The following is a 19017-nucleotide window of genomic DNA, read 5'->3' as shown; positions in this document are numbered from 1 at the left end:
AATTGTACTCTATTTCATTGAGTGTTTTTGCTTTACCTAACCTAATTATTAGATAATTAGAAATATAAGATAAACATTTAATATCCGCATTTACAAATACAGTTTAATTGTAACTGAAAATGATTTTAAAATTAAAATAAATGCTAAAATAGTATGTGATAAAGTGGCTTTGGAAAACATTTTCATTCATAAAAATAAATGATATAACCCAGACGTTCACTAAATACAACATATGCATATAAATGTATTTATTTTCGGCCGTCTTAAAGTAACATTTGTTAATGAAAATTAAGTCAATCATTTTTATTAGTTAATAGTTTAATGGCATAATGACATTTTTGTTAATTATGTGATTCGTTATCTACAGCAGAACTGGGCAAAGTGTGGCCTAGGGGCCACATGCGGCCCTTTGACTGTATTTATGCAGCCCTGGTAATGTCAAAGTACGATCATGTATAAATGGTTATAATGCATTAACAACTGTATTTTGTATTTATTATTAATTTACATTTTCACATAACACTTCACTCTTTTTTGTGTGTATATATTAATCCCTCAAAACATTTTTTTTAAGTTAATTGAAGAAATGTTTTGAAAAAAACGAATCTATACAAGAATAAAATTGCAGCTTATTTAGCTTAATAAAGGTCATGGCCCTTATGACGCATGTCCTTTTTTAAAGGGATTTTTTTCGTCTTTCTTTTTGCTTGACGGCCCCTAACAACATTCACAGAATTTAATGTGGCCCTTGAAGAATTTGAATTGCCCACCCCTGATCTACTGTCACATTTTTTTTATATATTGTTCTATAGATCTGCAACAATAATTCATTTTAATGTTAAGAAAAATATGTTTTCATGTGAAATTAAAAAGTTTAAAAAAATGCATTTTGTATCTGTTATTTTAGGTCTTTATTTAAAGTATTTGGTTTTATTTATTTTTTAACTTTTTAAAATTTGGATACTACCTTTTAAGTTCCATTTCTTCAATTGAGGTTCATTAAAAAATGAATAAATATACAAAATGTACTAAAGGATCTTTACATGAAATTAGGTAAATATTTAAGTTAATCCAAGCAACTTTTAGTCGATAAAAAACAACCTTGATTTTTGGTGGTTGTTCTGACCGTCCTCTCCTCCGCCCCCGCAGAGAACATCCCACCGATGCACAGCATCTCCAGCGGCCTGAAGGAGACCATCAACCCGGGAGACATGGTGCAGGACGCCATCCACAACTTCTCCCCGGCCTACCAGCAGTACACCATGCAGTCCACGACCGAGGTGGTCCAGCCCGCCCCCAACAACAAAGCCCCCACGGGGGGCGTGAAGATCTCCCGCAAGTCCGACAAAATAATGCTCATCACGTCCGACGACGAGTTTTAAGGTCCTGCGGCGAGGCTCGGTGGGAGGAGCCTAAATACTCTTGTAAAGACAGTGAGACGATGAACGCTTGGAAGAGCATCCTACGAGGTGACGAGTGCGACTCGGACAAATGACACTTTTGAAGGTATGTGGCACAACGTCCAGAATGCAAAGCGGCACGATGATAATCCTTCCGGTCGTTTTTATCCACATGCCGGGAGTTTGTCTTCACTGAATATCGATGATTCAGCAGTTTCTTGGCTTCTTCACTATTGTAAATATTAAGCTCCGCCTTTTTTCTTTTTTTTTTTGTTCCGGCGACAAGAATCGTGTACATAATCCTTGTGTTTGGAGTAGTTTCAACGTGTGTCGGAGGTTATAAATCTATTTAACAAGCACCGTCGCTCAAGATATCTCGTCCTCCTGGTGTTTAAAAAAAAGTTTCCCCTCGCGTGCCAACGATCGCTGCCTTTTTTGGGAAAAATACACATAAAAATACTAGTTTTGTTTTCTTACTGCACTTCTGTAAAATAAATGTTTTGATTGTGTTTACTAAAATGACTGGACTCGCTTTATAAAGAAGGGAAAAAAAAGCTTTATTTAAAAGTACAAAAGAAAACAAACAACACAGCAGACAATATTGTTCAAGGAATAATTTACCATATTTAAAACCGAGGAAGAGACAAAAACTGTTTGTACATGAGTGTAGATCATTGGAAAGAAAATAATTTAGGTGTATTTTGTCCAAAAAAAAAACAAAAAAAAAAGAAAATTACACAAATCAATAAAATAAATACATGACAAGAAGTGTTTTAGTTTATGCTGCTGCGGATCCGTCTTCGTCAACAGTCGCGATTTATTTCATTTCCTTTTCTTCTTTTTTTTGACCAACATATATTTTATCCCAACACCGTAAATATATAACCAGCTCTACTACTACTGGCTGTTTTCTTTAAATACTGTAGCTTTTCGCACTGTTTCAGCTTTTTTTTTTTTAGTTTACCTTGGAAAAAATATATCTTATATTCTTTTATTTATTTTGTTAAAATACATCTGGAACAGTTGAATCACCATCACAGGGATAGAAAAGTTCAGTCGGTGAATTAAGAAAGAGGGTTTTAATGTCCTGATGAAGCTTCACGAAACAGCTGATGAATCTTGATTAAACAGCTGATAAAGCTTCATGAAACAGCTGATGAAGCTTCATAAAACAGCCAATTAAGGCTTCATGAAGCAACCGATGAGGCTTCATGAAACAACCGATGAAGCTTCATGAAGCAGCCGATTAGGCTTCATGAAGCAACCGATGAGGCTTCATGAAGCAACCGATGAGGCTTCATGAAGCAACTGATGAGGCTTCATGAAACAGCTGATGAAGCTTCATGAAGCAGTCGATGAGGCTTCAGGAAACTGCTGATGAGGCTTTATTTTTAAAGACCTTAGGGTTGATCTAAGTCGACCGATGAGGCTTCATGAAACAACTGATGAAGCTTCATGAAGCAGTCGATGAGGCTTCATGAAGCAGCCGATGAAGCTTCAGGAAACAGTGGTTTAAGGCTTCATGTGATAGCTGATGATACAGTGTGCTCATTTTCACCAATTTTTAACTTATAGCGCCACCTTTTGAGCTCTGCTAATTAAGCTCTTGTATCATGAAGCCTCATCGTCTGTGTCACGAGAACGGATCAATATAAAGTGGCGCTGAATTCACTTTTTAAAGAACAGTCTTGGATAAACTCTTTTTCTGAAATATTGACACATTGATTGTATTGAAAATACATATTTTTTAAAGACCTTAGAGTTGATCTAAGTCACCTCTTAGTAAGAGCGTGGATAATTATATAAGAAATGAATGAAAGGAATAATACAATTAATTAAAAAAAAAAAAGTTGATTTCAAGCTGATCAATCCTTTCGAGCGTGAATATAGAAAATGTTGGGATCCATTTACTTATGGAATTAGCCGCTAGAGGTCACTGTGACCTTCCTAAAGACGTGCTTGCTTTGGGCCAATAAAGAAAAATGACATCATAGCTTGGATCAGGCACATCTAAAAACTATTCAACATTTTATTTTTCAATTACCTCGTTTATTTTCTCGACAGAAAAAAAAAAAAAATCTAAAATGTTGCTGTTTTCGATGAACTACAAAGAGGACGCCCTGAAATTCAACATCTCCGCCACTAGAGGTCACTGCGACGCGGGACAAAATGTAAACATGTTGATTCATTTCTAGTCCTTTCGCCTCTTTCTTCATTCTGGCTTTAAAAACAAGTGGATCCATAGCAGCTTTTGGAAACTTTTTTTTTTCAGGTAATATTGCTAGCTAGATAAATATCACCGTCATCATTTGTGTACTATAACAACAACAAAAAACATAAAGTACGTATATGTTAAACATTAGAGGTGAACATGCAGGTTAATATTCGATTTAAGAGCTAATTGTTTGAATTAGTATCGTCTAAAATAAAGTAGAGGGGCTTAAACATGTTAAAATAAATCTGATTTAATCAGATTAATACTTGTTTTCAAGAGTAATAATCGTGACATCTGAGTAAAGTCGCCCTGATTTTTGTCTTTTGCAACTTTTTGATTAGGAAAAAAAAGGTGTTTGTGCTGAAAGGACTTGTTTTTTTAAAGTAAAAAAATGAGTTTTGAATAGTTTTCTGTAAATGTGTCGACACGATTGGACGGTTGGACGATCACGACACTCCCGGATAGTCACATAAATATAGAAAAATATCTCATATAAATTTATACTTTTGTATAAAACTAGGTATCAGAAAGAAACAACAAAAAAAAGACAACACAGCATCTCGCGCCTGACATGGTGACCAAACGTCACCGCAGGTTGTTTACAGCAGCAAAGTTCCCCAAACTGTTCCCCACATCCTCGGGGAACAACAATCGCGTCAGCCAGGATTTTTTGAAAGAAAAAAAACAACAAAAAAGTGACTTCATTCCAAAGTAGGAATGGATCCTCTGGTTTTCAAGTGGTAAATAATGTGGTTGCCACGGCGACACTTTGTCGTGAGTGAAGCAGAAAGAGGGAGTAGCTGCTGGTCAGCGGGCATCTCCTGACCCTGGACGAGGAATGATTTCGATCTGGACGGAGATCTGAAGTGACGGCGCAAAAAAAAAGGCAGTGGTCGCTGTTTATGTCTTTCCTCGAGTCTGAAGCCATGATTCTCACTGTGGCATCCAATATGGATTGTTTTGACAAGAGGCGTAAGTGCTGCGCTGGCTGAGGAATCCTCTTGGACTCTAGGATTTACTGTGAATCCTCTAATATTGGACAAATATAGTCACATATTTTATTAGTTACAGTTCGTTAAAAAAAAGCATATTGAAGTCACTTGATGAAGCAAAAATGTTGTTTTTGATGTTTTAAAATGTTGATAAACGTTTTCTTATTTCTTATTATATTTAGATTTTTTTTATTGAATTATAATTGTTATTTATCAATTCAAACTGAGTGAAGATGTCATCGTGGCAAATAATATTGAACCATCTAGTGTTTTTTTTAACTGTATTTAACAGTTTGGTTAAACTTTTTCCAAAATACTTTATTTTTCAAATAATTTTGGAAAACAAGAAGATGGCTTTACATAAGTGCATGAACGTTGATTCAATTTTCAGTATTTTTCATTTTAAAAATGTTTTAATAGTTGTTTTTTTATCAAAAAACTTCAAGAAATACTTCAATATGCTTTTGTAGTTTTCATATAAGTGCCTTGACAAGAGCAACTATTTTAAAATAATAGGATATTGTACCTTTTTCGATAAAATACTATTAAATTAAGTGTATTTTTTAAATCTTGGTTCGACTAAAACACTTTAAAAGTCTTAACAACAGTCTATTATTTAAGGCCAAAAACATTTGATGCTTTTTCTGACTCACATTTTTTCACTCGTATGAAAAAGTCTTTCTATACAAAGAACTTGTTTTGATAATTTTTAAAAATCACCATCAAAATTTCTGTAAAAAAGGAGGAAAAACCATTTCCTGATGGTGTCTATTTAAGGTTGCTTGTCGGTCCTGGATCATGTGACCCGTGAGGATGGGCCGGTTGGTTCTGTCGGATCCTTTAAGGCGAGAAAAGGTTTTGGCACTTAAGTAAGTATCGTCTCATCAGCATCTGGTCGACTGGGGACAGAGTGTAACGAATGCAGCATAACATGAGGTGGCGCTGTCCCGCTCCGTCCTCCAGTCTTAACTACTGAGCTTCCTCTCAGTACAAGGGGTGAGCGGGTCAGAACCGAGGAGAGAAAAAAAGGACCAGGCCGGGGGGAAGAGGAGCCCAGTCCTGCGAAGACTAGGAGTGCGCCGAGAAGGGGGCGTGGCCGCTGTTGTTGCTGCTGTGATTGGCCGACTTGACGATGGTGATGACGCTGGTCGTGGCCACCTTCCCGGGCGACAGGGGCCCGCGGGTCACAGTCCGGGCGAAGCACTGCAGGGCCTCGTACTTGGCCCTCAGCGCGTCCAGCTCCAGCCGCATGCTGGCGTTCTCCCGCGCCAGCTTGTCCACCTCCAGCTGCAGCTCCATCTTCTGCCTCTCCAGCTCCTCCTTCTGGGTCACCCGCTTGATGCGGCAGCTGGCGGCGTAGCCCCGGTTCTTGAGGGTCCGGCGCCGCTGCTTCAACCGGACCACGTCGTCCTTGGTCAGCCCGCGGAGGTGCAGGTTGAGCTCCCGCACCGACATGGCCACCAGCTCGTCGTCGCTGAGCACCGAGGCATTCTCGCCCGCCTCCCTCTTGACCTGCGGAGACACACACCCCCCGGGGGTCAAGGACCGGAACCTGGGCACAGAAGCTCGGCAGGAGACTCACCTTGAAAGCTTTGCTGGTCTTGAAATGAGTCGTCATTCCCTGCATGCAGACACCAGGCCGGACTCGCACCAGACACGCGGACGGCTGCAAACACACATATGTTCAGTTCTGAAGAAGATGCTCACTCCAGAATAATCTCTTGTAAGTAAGTAAGTAATATTTATTTATATAGCGCTTTTCCAGACCAGGGTCACAAAGCGCTTAAACAAACAAAACAATACTCAAAAAAGTACATACTTTAAAGATCAAGATAATACTGAGAACAACACAGGAGTTCCAGAAAATCAAGGAAAAGCCTGAACAAATAGAAACGTCTTAAGATGTTTCTTAAAGGAGTCAGTAGACTCCATCAAGCGCAAACACAGAGGAAGATCGTCCCAAAGCTTAGGAGCAACAGCCTGAAAAGATTTCTCTCCTCCTGGTCCTGAGTCGTTTGCGTGGAACCATAAGTAGATTCTGATCCACAGACCTCAGAGCCCGAGCTGGGGTGTAAGGCTGGATCAGATCAGTGATGTAAGGAGGAGCCTGACCATGAATAGATCTGAAAGTAAGAACCAGAATTTTAAAGTTGATCCTGAAAGAAACTGGAAGCCAGTGAAGAGTTTTAAGGATCAGAGAAATGTGAGTTCTTCTACTTAATCACTCTTTTGTTTGTGACATCATCACAGGTGTCTCTGCCAGAACTGGAACTACTTCTCTGTCTTGACCCCATAATGGAGGAACATTTTCCCATCACCCCTTTAAAGTACAGAATCTCCATGAACCTAGTTCAACTTCTAACCAAAACAAAACAAAGATTCTTGCATCGCTTTACCGTTAGCGTTAGCTGCTAGCAAACTGCGCGCTCGTGTTGCTAGCTTTGTTTGATTCTTGTTTTTCTTTTGTTCCTCCATGAAAGTACTGTTGTAAGTGGCTTGGAAGAAAAGTATCTTTGCAGAAAATATTAATACTACTACTTCTACAACTACTATTTTAGTACTATCTATTACTACCACAACAAATTCTAATATTATTAAGACAACAACTAATAATAATAATACAAACACTAATTTGAGAGCAAATTCTGCAAATAATAATACATAAACAATAAACAAATTCTAATACACCAACTAATACTAATCCTTCTACTACTAATAATAAAACGACAACAAACGCCAATATGACGACTTCTAAAACTTATAATAATAGTACAACAGCAACTAATAATTATTGTGCAACAACTTAAAATAATACATATTATTACTAATCGGCAAAAACTGATTATAATTTGACAATCACTACTAATACTTATTCTACAACAACTAATAATAATAATAATACAACAACTACTAATGATACTAATCCATCAACAACAACTACAGCTAATAATAATCACAATAATACTACACTTTAACAACAAATATAAAAACAACTGCTAATAATTAAACAACAACAAATACTAATGCATAATAATACATGACAATAACTAATCATAATAATACTATAACAAGAACAACAAATAATTATACAACTATGCCTAATAATAATACTGCAACAACAACTTTCATACCCACCACCTCTTTCTACCACTACTATATGGTAAAGCTACTGCTGGTACAACAACTATTCATAACATTACTATATACAGTATATAACTGCCACAACAACTACTAATACAGTTACATCCTCTACTAATACTCCTACAACGACTAATAATACCAATACATCAACAGCTACTAATACAGCAACTATTAATACTTAAGCAACAACTACATCTACTAGTTTAATACAATTACTATCAAATAATACTAGTTTCCCCTGTTACAACTATAACCACAAATACTTACTTACAATACATGCTCTATTATGACTTGAAATACCACTACCCCTACTTAAAAATGTACTTCTATTACTAGCACTACTACCACTGATACTACAAACCTTCATCCTGTAATTAGTAAAAGAGCAACTCATGCAACTACTAGTTTGAAGACCACTTATACTGCATCTCAGTTTTATAGTGTAATAACATGTATTGAATCCAGCAATATTAGTTGCACTACTACTGTTGCAGTAAATCAACTACTTTTACTGCTGATTCTACCACCTTTACATTACTACAAACGCGTCTACTACTACTATAACGGGTCGGTTTACTGTGTTTGTACTTATTGTGGATAAAATACAGTAAATAAACATGACCCAGAGTATCCAGCAGGGGGAGCTCTAAGGCAGGATCAATTGGGGTCTGCTCGATGGCCCTTGACAATGTAGTTCACTGGACCAAGTAGTCCCAGACGTTCAACCCCCTCACCCTCCCCTCAGATCTTTGCATCTTAAGCCCTCCGCTCAGTATTTCAAGAGGCCTCCGTGCAGCGGTGCACATGCTTTCCACACCGCTGCCATGGCCAAAAAAAGCCAGAGCTGGGATCCTAAACCCCCCCCCTCGACCTCTGAAGGTTCCATTTCAGGCCCCGAGTATACTGTTCCATGCTCCACCGCCGCCATGGCAACGCCCTGCAGATGGGCGTGGGAGCGTTGAGTCACATGGTCAGCGAGAGGGTAAACAGGGCTCATTCATAACCAAGGCTCTGCGAGTAGGATCCCATCCCATCGACTCCTCTGACCCGGGTCACCATAGTTCAGTTGGTCCAGCACGTCTGCCTGTGCAGCTGAACTTCACTGGGCCCTCGGGGGGGGGGGGAAGATGCATGCGTGGAAACATTCTTGCAGACGGTGTCACTCGCACAAATACTTTCCTTCAGAGTCACTGATGTATTTGTGCAGACGGGAGGACAATACCATTGATTTGTGTGTCTGTGTGGCAGGTTCCTACTGTCATACGCCCGGGCTATCCTGAGCGGCCGCATGCCCTTATTTAACTCGGGGCCCGGGTTATATTTAGCTCCGCCGCGCTCCCGGTTTCTGCCAACTAGACAATTCAAGCGAGGCTACGACAAGTGATCGCTCAGCAGGAAGAGGAATGTCCTTCCCTGATGGCTCGAGGTGTGGAACGTTTGCCATCTTTTAACACCTGCTTTCATAAAAAACATACCACAACTGACCTTCTGTGGGTCGATTTTTTTTTAAGTGACGGTGTCGTTTTGTAGGAAGGAATTTGAAAGCTTTTGGACGGCCAAAACATTACAACCATGTGTTTTCTCAACATCTGTTGCTTCACCAGGGACTTATGACTACTGTAGTATTCAGACCGTACTTAAATTCTTTTCATTTTCCATAGTATTACGCTGCAAAGTTCTGTAGTATTTCAGCGCAAGATTACTCTACAAGTTTACATAGTATTACGCGTAGATATTCTGTAGAAAAAATGCGCAAAGTTCCATAGTATTATTTTCTAGGGTTCTGTTGTATTACTCGGCAAGGTTCTACAGTTTTACTTCACATGGTTTTGTCATATTACTGTGCGAGGTTCAGTAGTATTACTCTGCAAGGTTCCATAGTATTACTTTCCATGGTTCCGTTGTATTACTCAGTGAGGTTCTACAGTATTACTTTACAGGGTTTTGACGTATTACTCCGCAAGGTTTAGCAGTATTACCTTGCAAGGTTCCATAGTGTTACTCTGTGAGGTTTTATAGTATTATTCAACGAGGTAACTTAGTATTATGCAGCAAAGTTCTTTAGTATAACTTTCCAAGGTTCTGTTGTATTATTCCCCAAGGTTCCATAGTATTACTCCGTGAGGTTCCATAGTAAAATTCAGCGAGGTTACACAGTGTTACCCAGCAAGGTTCCATAGTTATTATTATTATTATTATAGTATTATGCAGCAAAATTCTGTAGTATAACTTTGCAAGGGTACATAGTATTATGCAGCTAGGATCTGTCGTATAACTTTGCAAGGTTCCGCAGTATTAATCGAAGGTTATGTAGTATTATTCAACAAGGTTACATAGTATTACGCAGCAAGGTTCCATAGTATTATAGCGTAAGGTTCCATAGTATTATGCAGAAAGCTTCTGTAGTACAACTTTGCAAGGTTCAGTAGTATAACTCCGGGAAGTTCAGTAGCATTACTCCACGAGGTTCCATAGTATTACTCAGTGAGGATACACAGTATTACGCAGCAAGGTTCCATAGTATTATGCAGAAAAGTTCTTTAGTACAACTTTGCAAGGTTCCGTGGTATTACTCCGTGAGGTTCTGTAGTATTCATTTGAGAGGTTCTGTAGTATTCATTTGGGAGGTTCTGTAGTATTAATTTGAGAAGTTCTGTAGTATTACTCCTCGGGGTTCGGTAGTATAACATTGCGAGGTTCTGCTGTATTACTCTGCAAGGTTCTGCTGTATTACTCTGCAAGGTTCAGAAGTATTACTCCGTGAGTTTCTGTAGTGTTACTCTGCGAGGGACTTTAGCATTGACTTGCTACGGAGCCTCCGGTTTCAAATTCAACACTATCATTCACGCAGTAGAACTAAATGCGCCTTGTAATCTGATAAATGCAGTAATAGCTTAAGAAGCTAATGCTAGTCTTATTGTACTGTACACGTGTTAGTTTTGACCACAATTTCTCAGCCCAGGACCAGTTCATTTGTTACTGAGCCACACAGAACCAAATAGTCTACCAGAATATGAAATGCATTTGGTTCCTAAAATGACCAGATTCATATAATCCTGGGAACAAGCAAAAAAGGAGTGAAACACAACAGCTGATTCAGCATTACTGTGAAGTCATCTTTTTTTTTGTGGGAGTAAAGATTCTGGCACCAAAATGGAAAAGGAAATGAGGACAAATCCTTTAAAAAATATATATTGCAAAGCAAAGTGAAAGTTGAATAAATAAAACAAATGTAAAACAGATTCAAATAATGTGTAGTTTGGACTTCAAAGACGACAAATATCGACCAAAATTGGAAGGAAAGCAACAGAAGAGTAACTTGTTCTATTTAAAAATGTGTAGAGAAAGAAAAGGCTCCAAAACTTTAATTAAAGAGAACCACATTATTTTAGTTGGCTTCCGAGAAAATTAGCAGTTTTTTTTTTTCAATTGTCATCAGAAGGTTTCATTTGCAATTAAATCAACAAATATGAATATTATAACAGCTGCAGTCGTGGCAACACATATGAAAGTGGAGGAATGTGATGTCGCAATAGTAATAGACGCCCTCAGACTATTCATTGATGGTTAGTGACAGTTAAAAACGTGAAGGAGAAAATTGTCTTTGTTAAGGACCTCACTGTGGAATGTTTGAGTTGCACTTCAACATTTTTCAATAAGTATTGTTTAAATCCAACTCTGGTAATGTAAAAACAAAGGGGGGGGGGGGTTCAAATCCAGCTGCTAGATCAATGTACTGTGGCCACTAAACACCAGCAATTCATCGAATAAATCAAAATGTATATTTTTTGGAACCCCAAGAATTTGACTGTGAACAATGTCATGAAGCAGTTAATTTGCTTTCCATGATTATTTTTTCAAATTTTGAATCCCCATCATTGTGTGGCTCTTCATTTACTCAATTGTTAGACGCAGTTGCGCCATACAACCACTAGAGGTTTCTGTCTCCATTCAAACACCTCCTAATCCCATAACAGCAAAGCCCTTCCGGTAGTAATCAGAAAAATATTAGTTATTCTTGTAGACACAAACTTCAATACGCACTAAAGTTTGGCCAACCTAACCAATTACAAACAAAAAGTGCAACACAATTTAATTCGCTAGAAGGCGAAGAAAATTATGTCAAACCAAACGACCAAGTCGCACCGCAAGTCACCGCAGTATTAATACTAGGAAGCTACGATATATTTATTTAAGTATGAACATGTTATACCATGTTTTACAATAAAAGCACTTGTATATAAATTAAATTGGTGTTGTATCTTTTAACGATCCTTCATAAAAGCGTTTGAGTCGTCGCTGTCTCGTCGTCTCAAAACTTTATTGACACCACAGTCTGAATCCCACATGACCAAAACACAAACGCCTCATTGTTCAACCGCACCCCCTGCATCAGTTACGTGTTTATGTTGGCTAGAAAAACTGAGTCTAAACAGCCTCTTATTTGAATAAACGGTTATGATTTGTTGTCAAGGTAACACACGTAGACGTTGACACTAGAGTTGTGTATTAGCAAGAACCTGGCGATTACGATACAGGGGCAGCGACACCATATATTGAGATACTGTAGTAACAGGATCTATTTGTAGTATTGTCCGAGTACTTGACTCTGGTGTTTACAGACCACATGACTCTTGACGAAGTCGTAACTTTCATTGTTTTGAAACCAATCATCAGCTTCAAAAGCTGCAGGAATGGACTGTATCCTCTCGTCCTCAGTCATCGCCACGATTTCGCAGAATTTAATTGTTCCTTCGAGGATGTAATGACTACATTTAATTGCAACACGAAAATAAACATACATTGCATGTTAATGCTAAATAAATAATAGGCTTATTTTATTGTAAACACACATTATTGGACTATAAACCATAAAATAACTATGGTAACACTAGACAATTCCTCGACGGGAAATCGAGAGAGTGGGCTGAACACTTTGCCGCGTGACGAAAAACTATAGAAGCTACAAAAGAGTCAAAACCCACGTTGATAATTTGGACTTTCCGCTACCTCTTTAAGCTGGAACGGTGTTTCTACGTGAACATATGCATGAGCAGGAGATGTTTAAAAAAACGATTTGCATTCATTCCTTATGGGAAATTTATCGCAGTTTTTCGCGACTTGCATCACGAAAAAATGTATATTCTGGCGAGATAAAGAACGGCAGTGCGAGTCCGAAAATGCCAAAAACGGAAGGAGGATAAATAATAAGAAGCGATACAGGGAATAACAGTGGCGAGCACAGCCTACTAATACATTTTCAAGCCAAAAAATGAAAATAAAATAAGAATTATTCTCAAAAAGAAGGTCTTTTTTTTCATTCTTAGGTGACCCAAGTCTGACCTTCTGTGGGTCGATTTTTTAAGTGACGGTGTCGTTTTGTAGGAAGGAATTTGAAGCTTTTGGACGGCCAAAACATTACGACCATGTGTTTTCTCAACATCTGTTGCTCCACCAGGGACTTATGACTACTGTAGTATTCAGACCATACTTAAATTCTTTTCATTTTCCATAGTATTACTCTGCAAAGTTCTGTAGTATTTCAGCGCAGGATTACTCTACAAGTTGCCATAGTATTACGCAGTGAGATTCTGTAGAAATACCGCGCAAAGTTCCATAGTACTATTTTGTAAGGTCCCGTTGTATTACTCGGAGAGGTTCTACAGTTTTACTTCACGTGGTTTTGTCATATTACTCTGCGAGGTTCAGTAGTATTACTCTGCAAGGTTCCATAGTATTACTTTCCAAGGTTCCGTTGTATTACTCGGTGAGGTTTTACAGTTTTACTTCACGTGGTTTTGTCATATTACTCTGCGAGGTTCAGTAGTATTACTCTGCAAGGTTCCATCGTATTACTTTCCAAGGTTCCGTTGTATTACTCGGTGAGGTTCTACAGTAGTACTTTACGGGGTTTTGTCATATTACTCCGCAAGGTTTAGCAGTATTACTTTGCACGGTTCGATAGGATTACTCTGTGAGGTTTTACAGTATTATTCAAGGAGGTAACATAGTATTAGGCAGCAAGGTTCCATAGTATTACTCTGTGAGGTTTTATAGTATAGGGAGATAGGTGGAGAAATGTATTTATGATATATTTTTTGAAGAAATAACTTGGACCACAAACGATATCATAATCTGTCTCTTATCTTAAACACATCTCAACAACCATCTACTTGCGGGGGGAGGGGGGGTAGGGTGGCGGCCCACATAAAGTGACTTGGGTTTTTGACACATGTTCTATAGAACCAGCCCATGAATCCTACATGTTGATTTTGCAAGCAGTCGACGAGATAAAGAAGTGCAACATTCATCACTTCAAACGTCTACAATCAATGGCATCAGAGGGGGGACCCTGGGTATATTCCTCATGTGTTAGGGGGGGCCCTCTCTTTCTTTCTTCATACATGGGGCCTCTGACTTGAACTTTAGAGGCCAGGTTGTTTTCCCTGAAAATTCTTCAGGCGTGTGCTTTTCTGCAATGTTTTCCTCTCCAAGATGCCAACAAAACCCTGCAGAGGGGAAAAAAACAGGCGTAGCATCCACTCGTTTTTTCCCACAGAAATGTGACGGGCGAGTTCCACAGAGCTGCAGCCTCGTATCGAGAAAACAACGCTTATGATTTTTTCTTTTCTTTCAAAAGAGCCAGTCTGGGAAAATACCTCGAGGAGAAGCCGCAGATGGCGACCGGAGAACAAAACCACATTCCTGAGTGAAACGCACACATGTTGTGCACACCCTCACATGCAAGAGTGTGTCCTGCGATGCACTCTGAGATGTAGTGAGGGGGGGGGGGGGTTGAGTTCAGACGATCCCACTTGTAAAAAAAACGGCAGCTCAAGAATTCTAGAATATGTCTGGAATTCTGCAGGTCGTACGCCTGCCCAGACAACACTCAGACGCATCATGAGTAATTTATGGAAAGAAACATAAACGATGCAGGTTTTTGATGAGCAGGCAGTTATTGTGAAGCTGTGTTTTAGACTCAACGCTAGGAAAGAACGTTCATGGTTCAGTCAATAGAAGATTCCTGTCTCGGTTCGACTGAGTCGTAAAGTTTAATCATTAATCTTCACATCGCAATGAGCTGAGCTGGTCTTGTTGGCAGGTTTAACATTTAGAGGAGGAAGGATGAAGATTTTAAAAGATTATTGTTGAAACGTTGTACGATCATTTATTTTTATTGATTCTTTTTGGGGGTTTTTTTACAACAACTTTCATATTTAAAGAAAGTATGATATAAAAAAAATCAAGTAATCAAGCTAAATATGGTAAAGTTGTATTAAAATATCTTTAATTTAAGATAAATATTTAAAATATTCTTTCTTTTTTCTTTTTTTTTTTACAATATTTTCTATATTCACTTAAAGATAAATACTTAAAGATAAATACTGTAATAAAGGAACCATTAAGCAAAAAAATCAAGTAATAAAATAGAGTTAAATATGTCAAAGTTGTATTTTCTATATTTTATTTAAGATAAATATTTGATTTTAAAGAACCTTTTTTTTTATAAAATATTTTCTATATTCACTTAAAACTTTTGGCGGGCAATAAATACTAAAATACATGGACTGTTAAGTAAAAAATAAAGGTGGGAAAAGTATAAAAATCAAGTAACAAATGAGGCTAAATATGCTAAAGTTGTATTTTATATCTTTAATTTAAGAGAAATATTTGATCTAAAAGAACCTTTTTTTCTACAATATTTTCTATATATTTACTTGAAACTTCCTGGCGGGCAATAAATACTAAAATATAGAGACCGTTAAGAAAAAAATGAAGGAGGGAAAAGTATAAAATCAAGTAATAAAATCGAGTTAGATAAACTAAAATTATTTTGACTTAGCTTTAAACAACTATCATATTTAAAGAACGTATCATATGAAAGCACTGCTATTCAAAAGAAAATTCTTTATTCACCTAAAACTTTTGTGGGGCAATAAATGCTAAAAATAAATGAGGGAAAAGTATAAAAATGAAGTAACAAATCAAGCTAAATATGCTAAAGGTGTATGTTATATCTTTTATCTAAGAAAATGATTTGATCTTAAAGCCAAATGATTTTTTTTATGTTCACTTAAATCGTTTTGAGGTCAAATAAATCCTAACAAAGTTTTCAAAAGTGAAGGACAAACGACCTATAACAAAAACCCTCTTCTTATTTTTTGAGAATAGTAGCGAATAATAGAAATAAATACGAAATTAATAACAAATACAATACAATAATTTTTTGTTTACATGATCTTTGACCTCGTGGGGGCCACATAAATATATAAATATACATAAATATAGTCACATTTTGCCCTTATCTGCTTTTGTAGTAAATGTTATGTTTTCATCCTTATTAAGATGCATGAAAAGTTTTTTTTTAATACATTTATATCTAAATAACTTTTTTTTTATCTACAGAAAATTAGTTACTTTTATTTCCCTTTTGTTTTGTTTTTACTTCCTCAAAACTAGGAAGTTTGAGGCTAAAATATAATTATTTTATGACTTTTCTTAGTTTTTACTCCTTTTTTTCACAAGAACAAAATGCAAACATTAAATTTTTTCTAATTTAAGATTCAATAAACAATTTTTTTCTTTTAGCATATTAAATCAAACTGAAATGGGAGTTTTCTAGCTTAGCTTTGAGCTCATATATGTTATTTTAAAAATGTTTAGAAGTGACACTAGGGCTTATTTTCTGGAGGAAACTGAAACGGAGACAGTTCTCCTGCCCTGGGTTTCTAACCTTCTTCTGCTACCATTGTTTTCTTTTCTTTGATTGACAGGTTCAGCTGCGAGAGGAATCCCTCGACTCTTGTGAAACAACACTTGTCTTTCTTTCACCGGCGAAAACACGACACATTCCATCAAACGCAGCAGCAACGTATCTCAACCGCGTCATCAGATCATCGCTCTCGACCCTCGACCCGCTCAATCCAACAGGTTCAGCATTTTTGTTGGATTAAATGGATTTAAAACAACAGCAGTCACATTTAAAAATAGTGGCCAGATATGTTTTTGAAGACGGAAACCTGCCGCTCCGATGTTGCTCCGATGTCGGCCTTCAGGTTATATCTTGCAAACTTGGCAGCTCTCCAAATAGATTGTGAAACTTGTGTTATGTATTTTGATCTTTATATTGTAGATTTATCTGTTGGATTATCAACGTGTTCAACAGCAGGAAATGGGGCGATAATTCCTTTTTAATCGTTATAAAGATGTTTGACAACTTCTTGGTCGAAGATCTAAAAAAAAAAATGTGGATATGTGTCGGAAAAAACATTATTGAATTAAAACATTTTCATGTTCACTTTTTGACTGTTGCAGTGCAATGTTTTATAACTGCCTGTGTTGTATAAATTAAACACATTTGTACTATATTTTTTTCCATGTACAGATGCAATGATTCAGTGGCCCGAAGTTGGCCTGCAAGCCTTGAGTTTAATATAAATGCACTTTTTAAAGAGAGAGGTGTGCTTTTTGAAGTTTATTAACTACATCATTTTTGGAAAAAGAAATATGTGAAAAATGTTGTTTTTTAAACAATACTTCCGATTTCAAATTATACTTTTTTTATTGATTGACTACATAATAAAAAAAGGAAATTCTATTTTTAAAAAAAAGGTGGCGGGGGGATTTCTATTAATACTTCAGATTTTCAAAATTCTATAAAAAGCTTTTTGGAAAATAATACTTCAGATTAAAATAATCTATGTTTTTTTTTTATAAATTTAAAATAAATCATAAAACATGTTTTTTATGATAATCCTTTTTTTTAATTTTATTGTAATCATTTGTAATAACTTTCCTCAAGTAAAGGGGTTTTATGTTGAAACTTCTGTGTTTTGTTGTGTTGTTGTGTCTCGGTGTTGTTTTGACCTTTAACGTACTGTATATATTTTATTGAGTATTATTTTGATTGTTTAAGTGCTTTGTGACCCTGGTCTAGAAAAGCGCTATATAAATATAAATTACTCACTTACTTATGTTCATTCTTGTAGCCTCATGTGTATATTTTCATGCATATAGACAGACTTGGAGATGTTTATTCAGACTGATTTCTCTTTGTCAAAGAGATTAAGCAAGTAAGTAATATTTGTTGAGCGCTTTTCTAGAAAACTAGACTTCTAGACCGCTAACATTAGCTTAAGGACATCATTGCGGCTAATCGCTTACTCAAACTGTGTTTGTTTGCTAGAACTTGTTGTATTTGCTCGAACTCCAAAAAAAATGAAGGTAAATATAAACATTAAGATGAACAAACGCAAAACAATGCCTCGCTAACCGTCTATGTGCGATCGCTTTCACGGTTTTAGTGTTTATTTGCATGTGAAGCAAACACGAGCGGCTCAATAACAGCAGAAACGAGTGTTAGCAACATCTAAAAGTCGTTCACCACAACAGAAAATTGGCAGGTTTTCTGCCACATAGATGAGTCGATCATATTTATTCCTCTTTTTTTATGATTACACCGTGTTTATAGTGTCATAAACACAGCTGCAGTAAATAACTTGCCGCACGCTATAGCAGTTTCGTGTTCCCAAAGTCGTTTTTTCCCTGTTGAAACTTTTGCTTTTCTTGCACTTTCTCTTTTCCATCACAACCTTTTTCTGCCGCTCTTTCCCCAGCGCAGCACATTTGGTCGAGGGATGTGATGCGAGGGGAAATGGAGAACATAGCTGAAGAGTGACTCATGCTGTTTACTGGTTAAAAAGCGACGACCCGCGGCAGGGAATTACAACACCCTCCCTGTTTTTTGACGTTTCCTGGAAAATCCCGTTGTTTCAAGAGAAGGAAGGAAAAGTGTGGAAGGACCTTGGAAATATTTTTGGTGGTGACCACCTTTGGAAGGTATCGAGCCCCGGAAAGGGAGGAGATAAAATAAACAATCCAGGATGAGATAATGTTAAGATTCAGGTTTGGAAAAACCCAAGAAAATAACAAGGAAATCCCAAATAATTGAGAAAAGAGCAGGACAAACGTCTCCGTGGGTGGCGGGCTGAGACCCCCACTGTCAGAAAACTTGACTTTGGACAGACGGCGTTCACACGTTCATGTGTGACCGCTTTGTGTACACAATGTTTTGGCGTGTTCAGCTGTGAGAGAGAAATCCCTGGACTCTCTCTCGGCAGCAATAACACTTGTTTCCCCGGCGCACACGCAGAGAAAACACACAACACGGAGTGAGTCATCATCTCATCACAGACCGCAACCGTGACGCTTTCACACACTTTGAAAAAAAAAAAAAAAGAAGAAACTGCCACTTTCATCCATTACA

The 19017-nt window shown here is 37.4% G+C and overlaps 2 protein-coding genes across 3 annotated transcripts in view; one reads left to right on the top strand and one right to left on the bottom strand.

Moving 5' to 3' along the window:
• tmem184a (transmembrane protein 184a) overlaps positions 1 to 4688 on the top strand; it is a 29753-nt gene extending 25065 nt beyond the window's left edge. For both annotated transcript variants that reach the window (XM_087808595.1, XM_087808596.1), the window contains exon 10: positions 1150 to 4688. In XM_087808595.1, coding sequence (XP_087664721.1) covers positions 1150 to 1382 — 233 coding nt within the window. In that variant the 3' untranslated portion in view covers positions 1383 to 4688. The remainder of the gene's footprint in view (positions 1 to 1149) is intronic.
• Positions 3242 to 19017, bottom strand: part of mafk (MAF bZIP transcription factor K) — an 18004-nt gene continuing 2228 nt past the window's right edge. Inside the window, exons 2-3 of the mRNA XM_087808606.1 lie at positions 6190 to 6273; positions 3242 to 6119 (exon numbers count right to left, since the gene is read on the bottom strand). Coding sequence (XP_087664732.1) covers positions 5676 to 6119; positions 6190 to 6234 — 489 coding nt within the window. The 5' untranslated portion in view covers positions 6235 to 6273 and the 3' untranslated portion in view covers positions 3242 to 5675. The remainder of the gene's footprint in view (positions 6120 to 6189; positions 6274 to 19017) is intronic.

This window comes from Callionymus lyra, chromosome 15 (genome assembly GCF_982586985.1).
Source record: "Callionymus lyra chromosome 15, fCalLyr1.hap1.1, whole genome shotgun sequence".
In the NCBI taxonomy this organism is placed as follows: Eukaryota; Metazoa; Chordata; class Actinopteri; order Syngnathiformes; family Callionymidae; genus Callionymus; species Callionymus lyra.
Note: the sequence above shows the minus strand (reverse complement) of the source record. Positions and strands in the feature narration are given on the sequence as shown.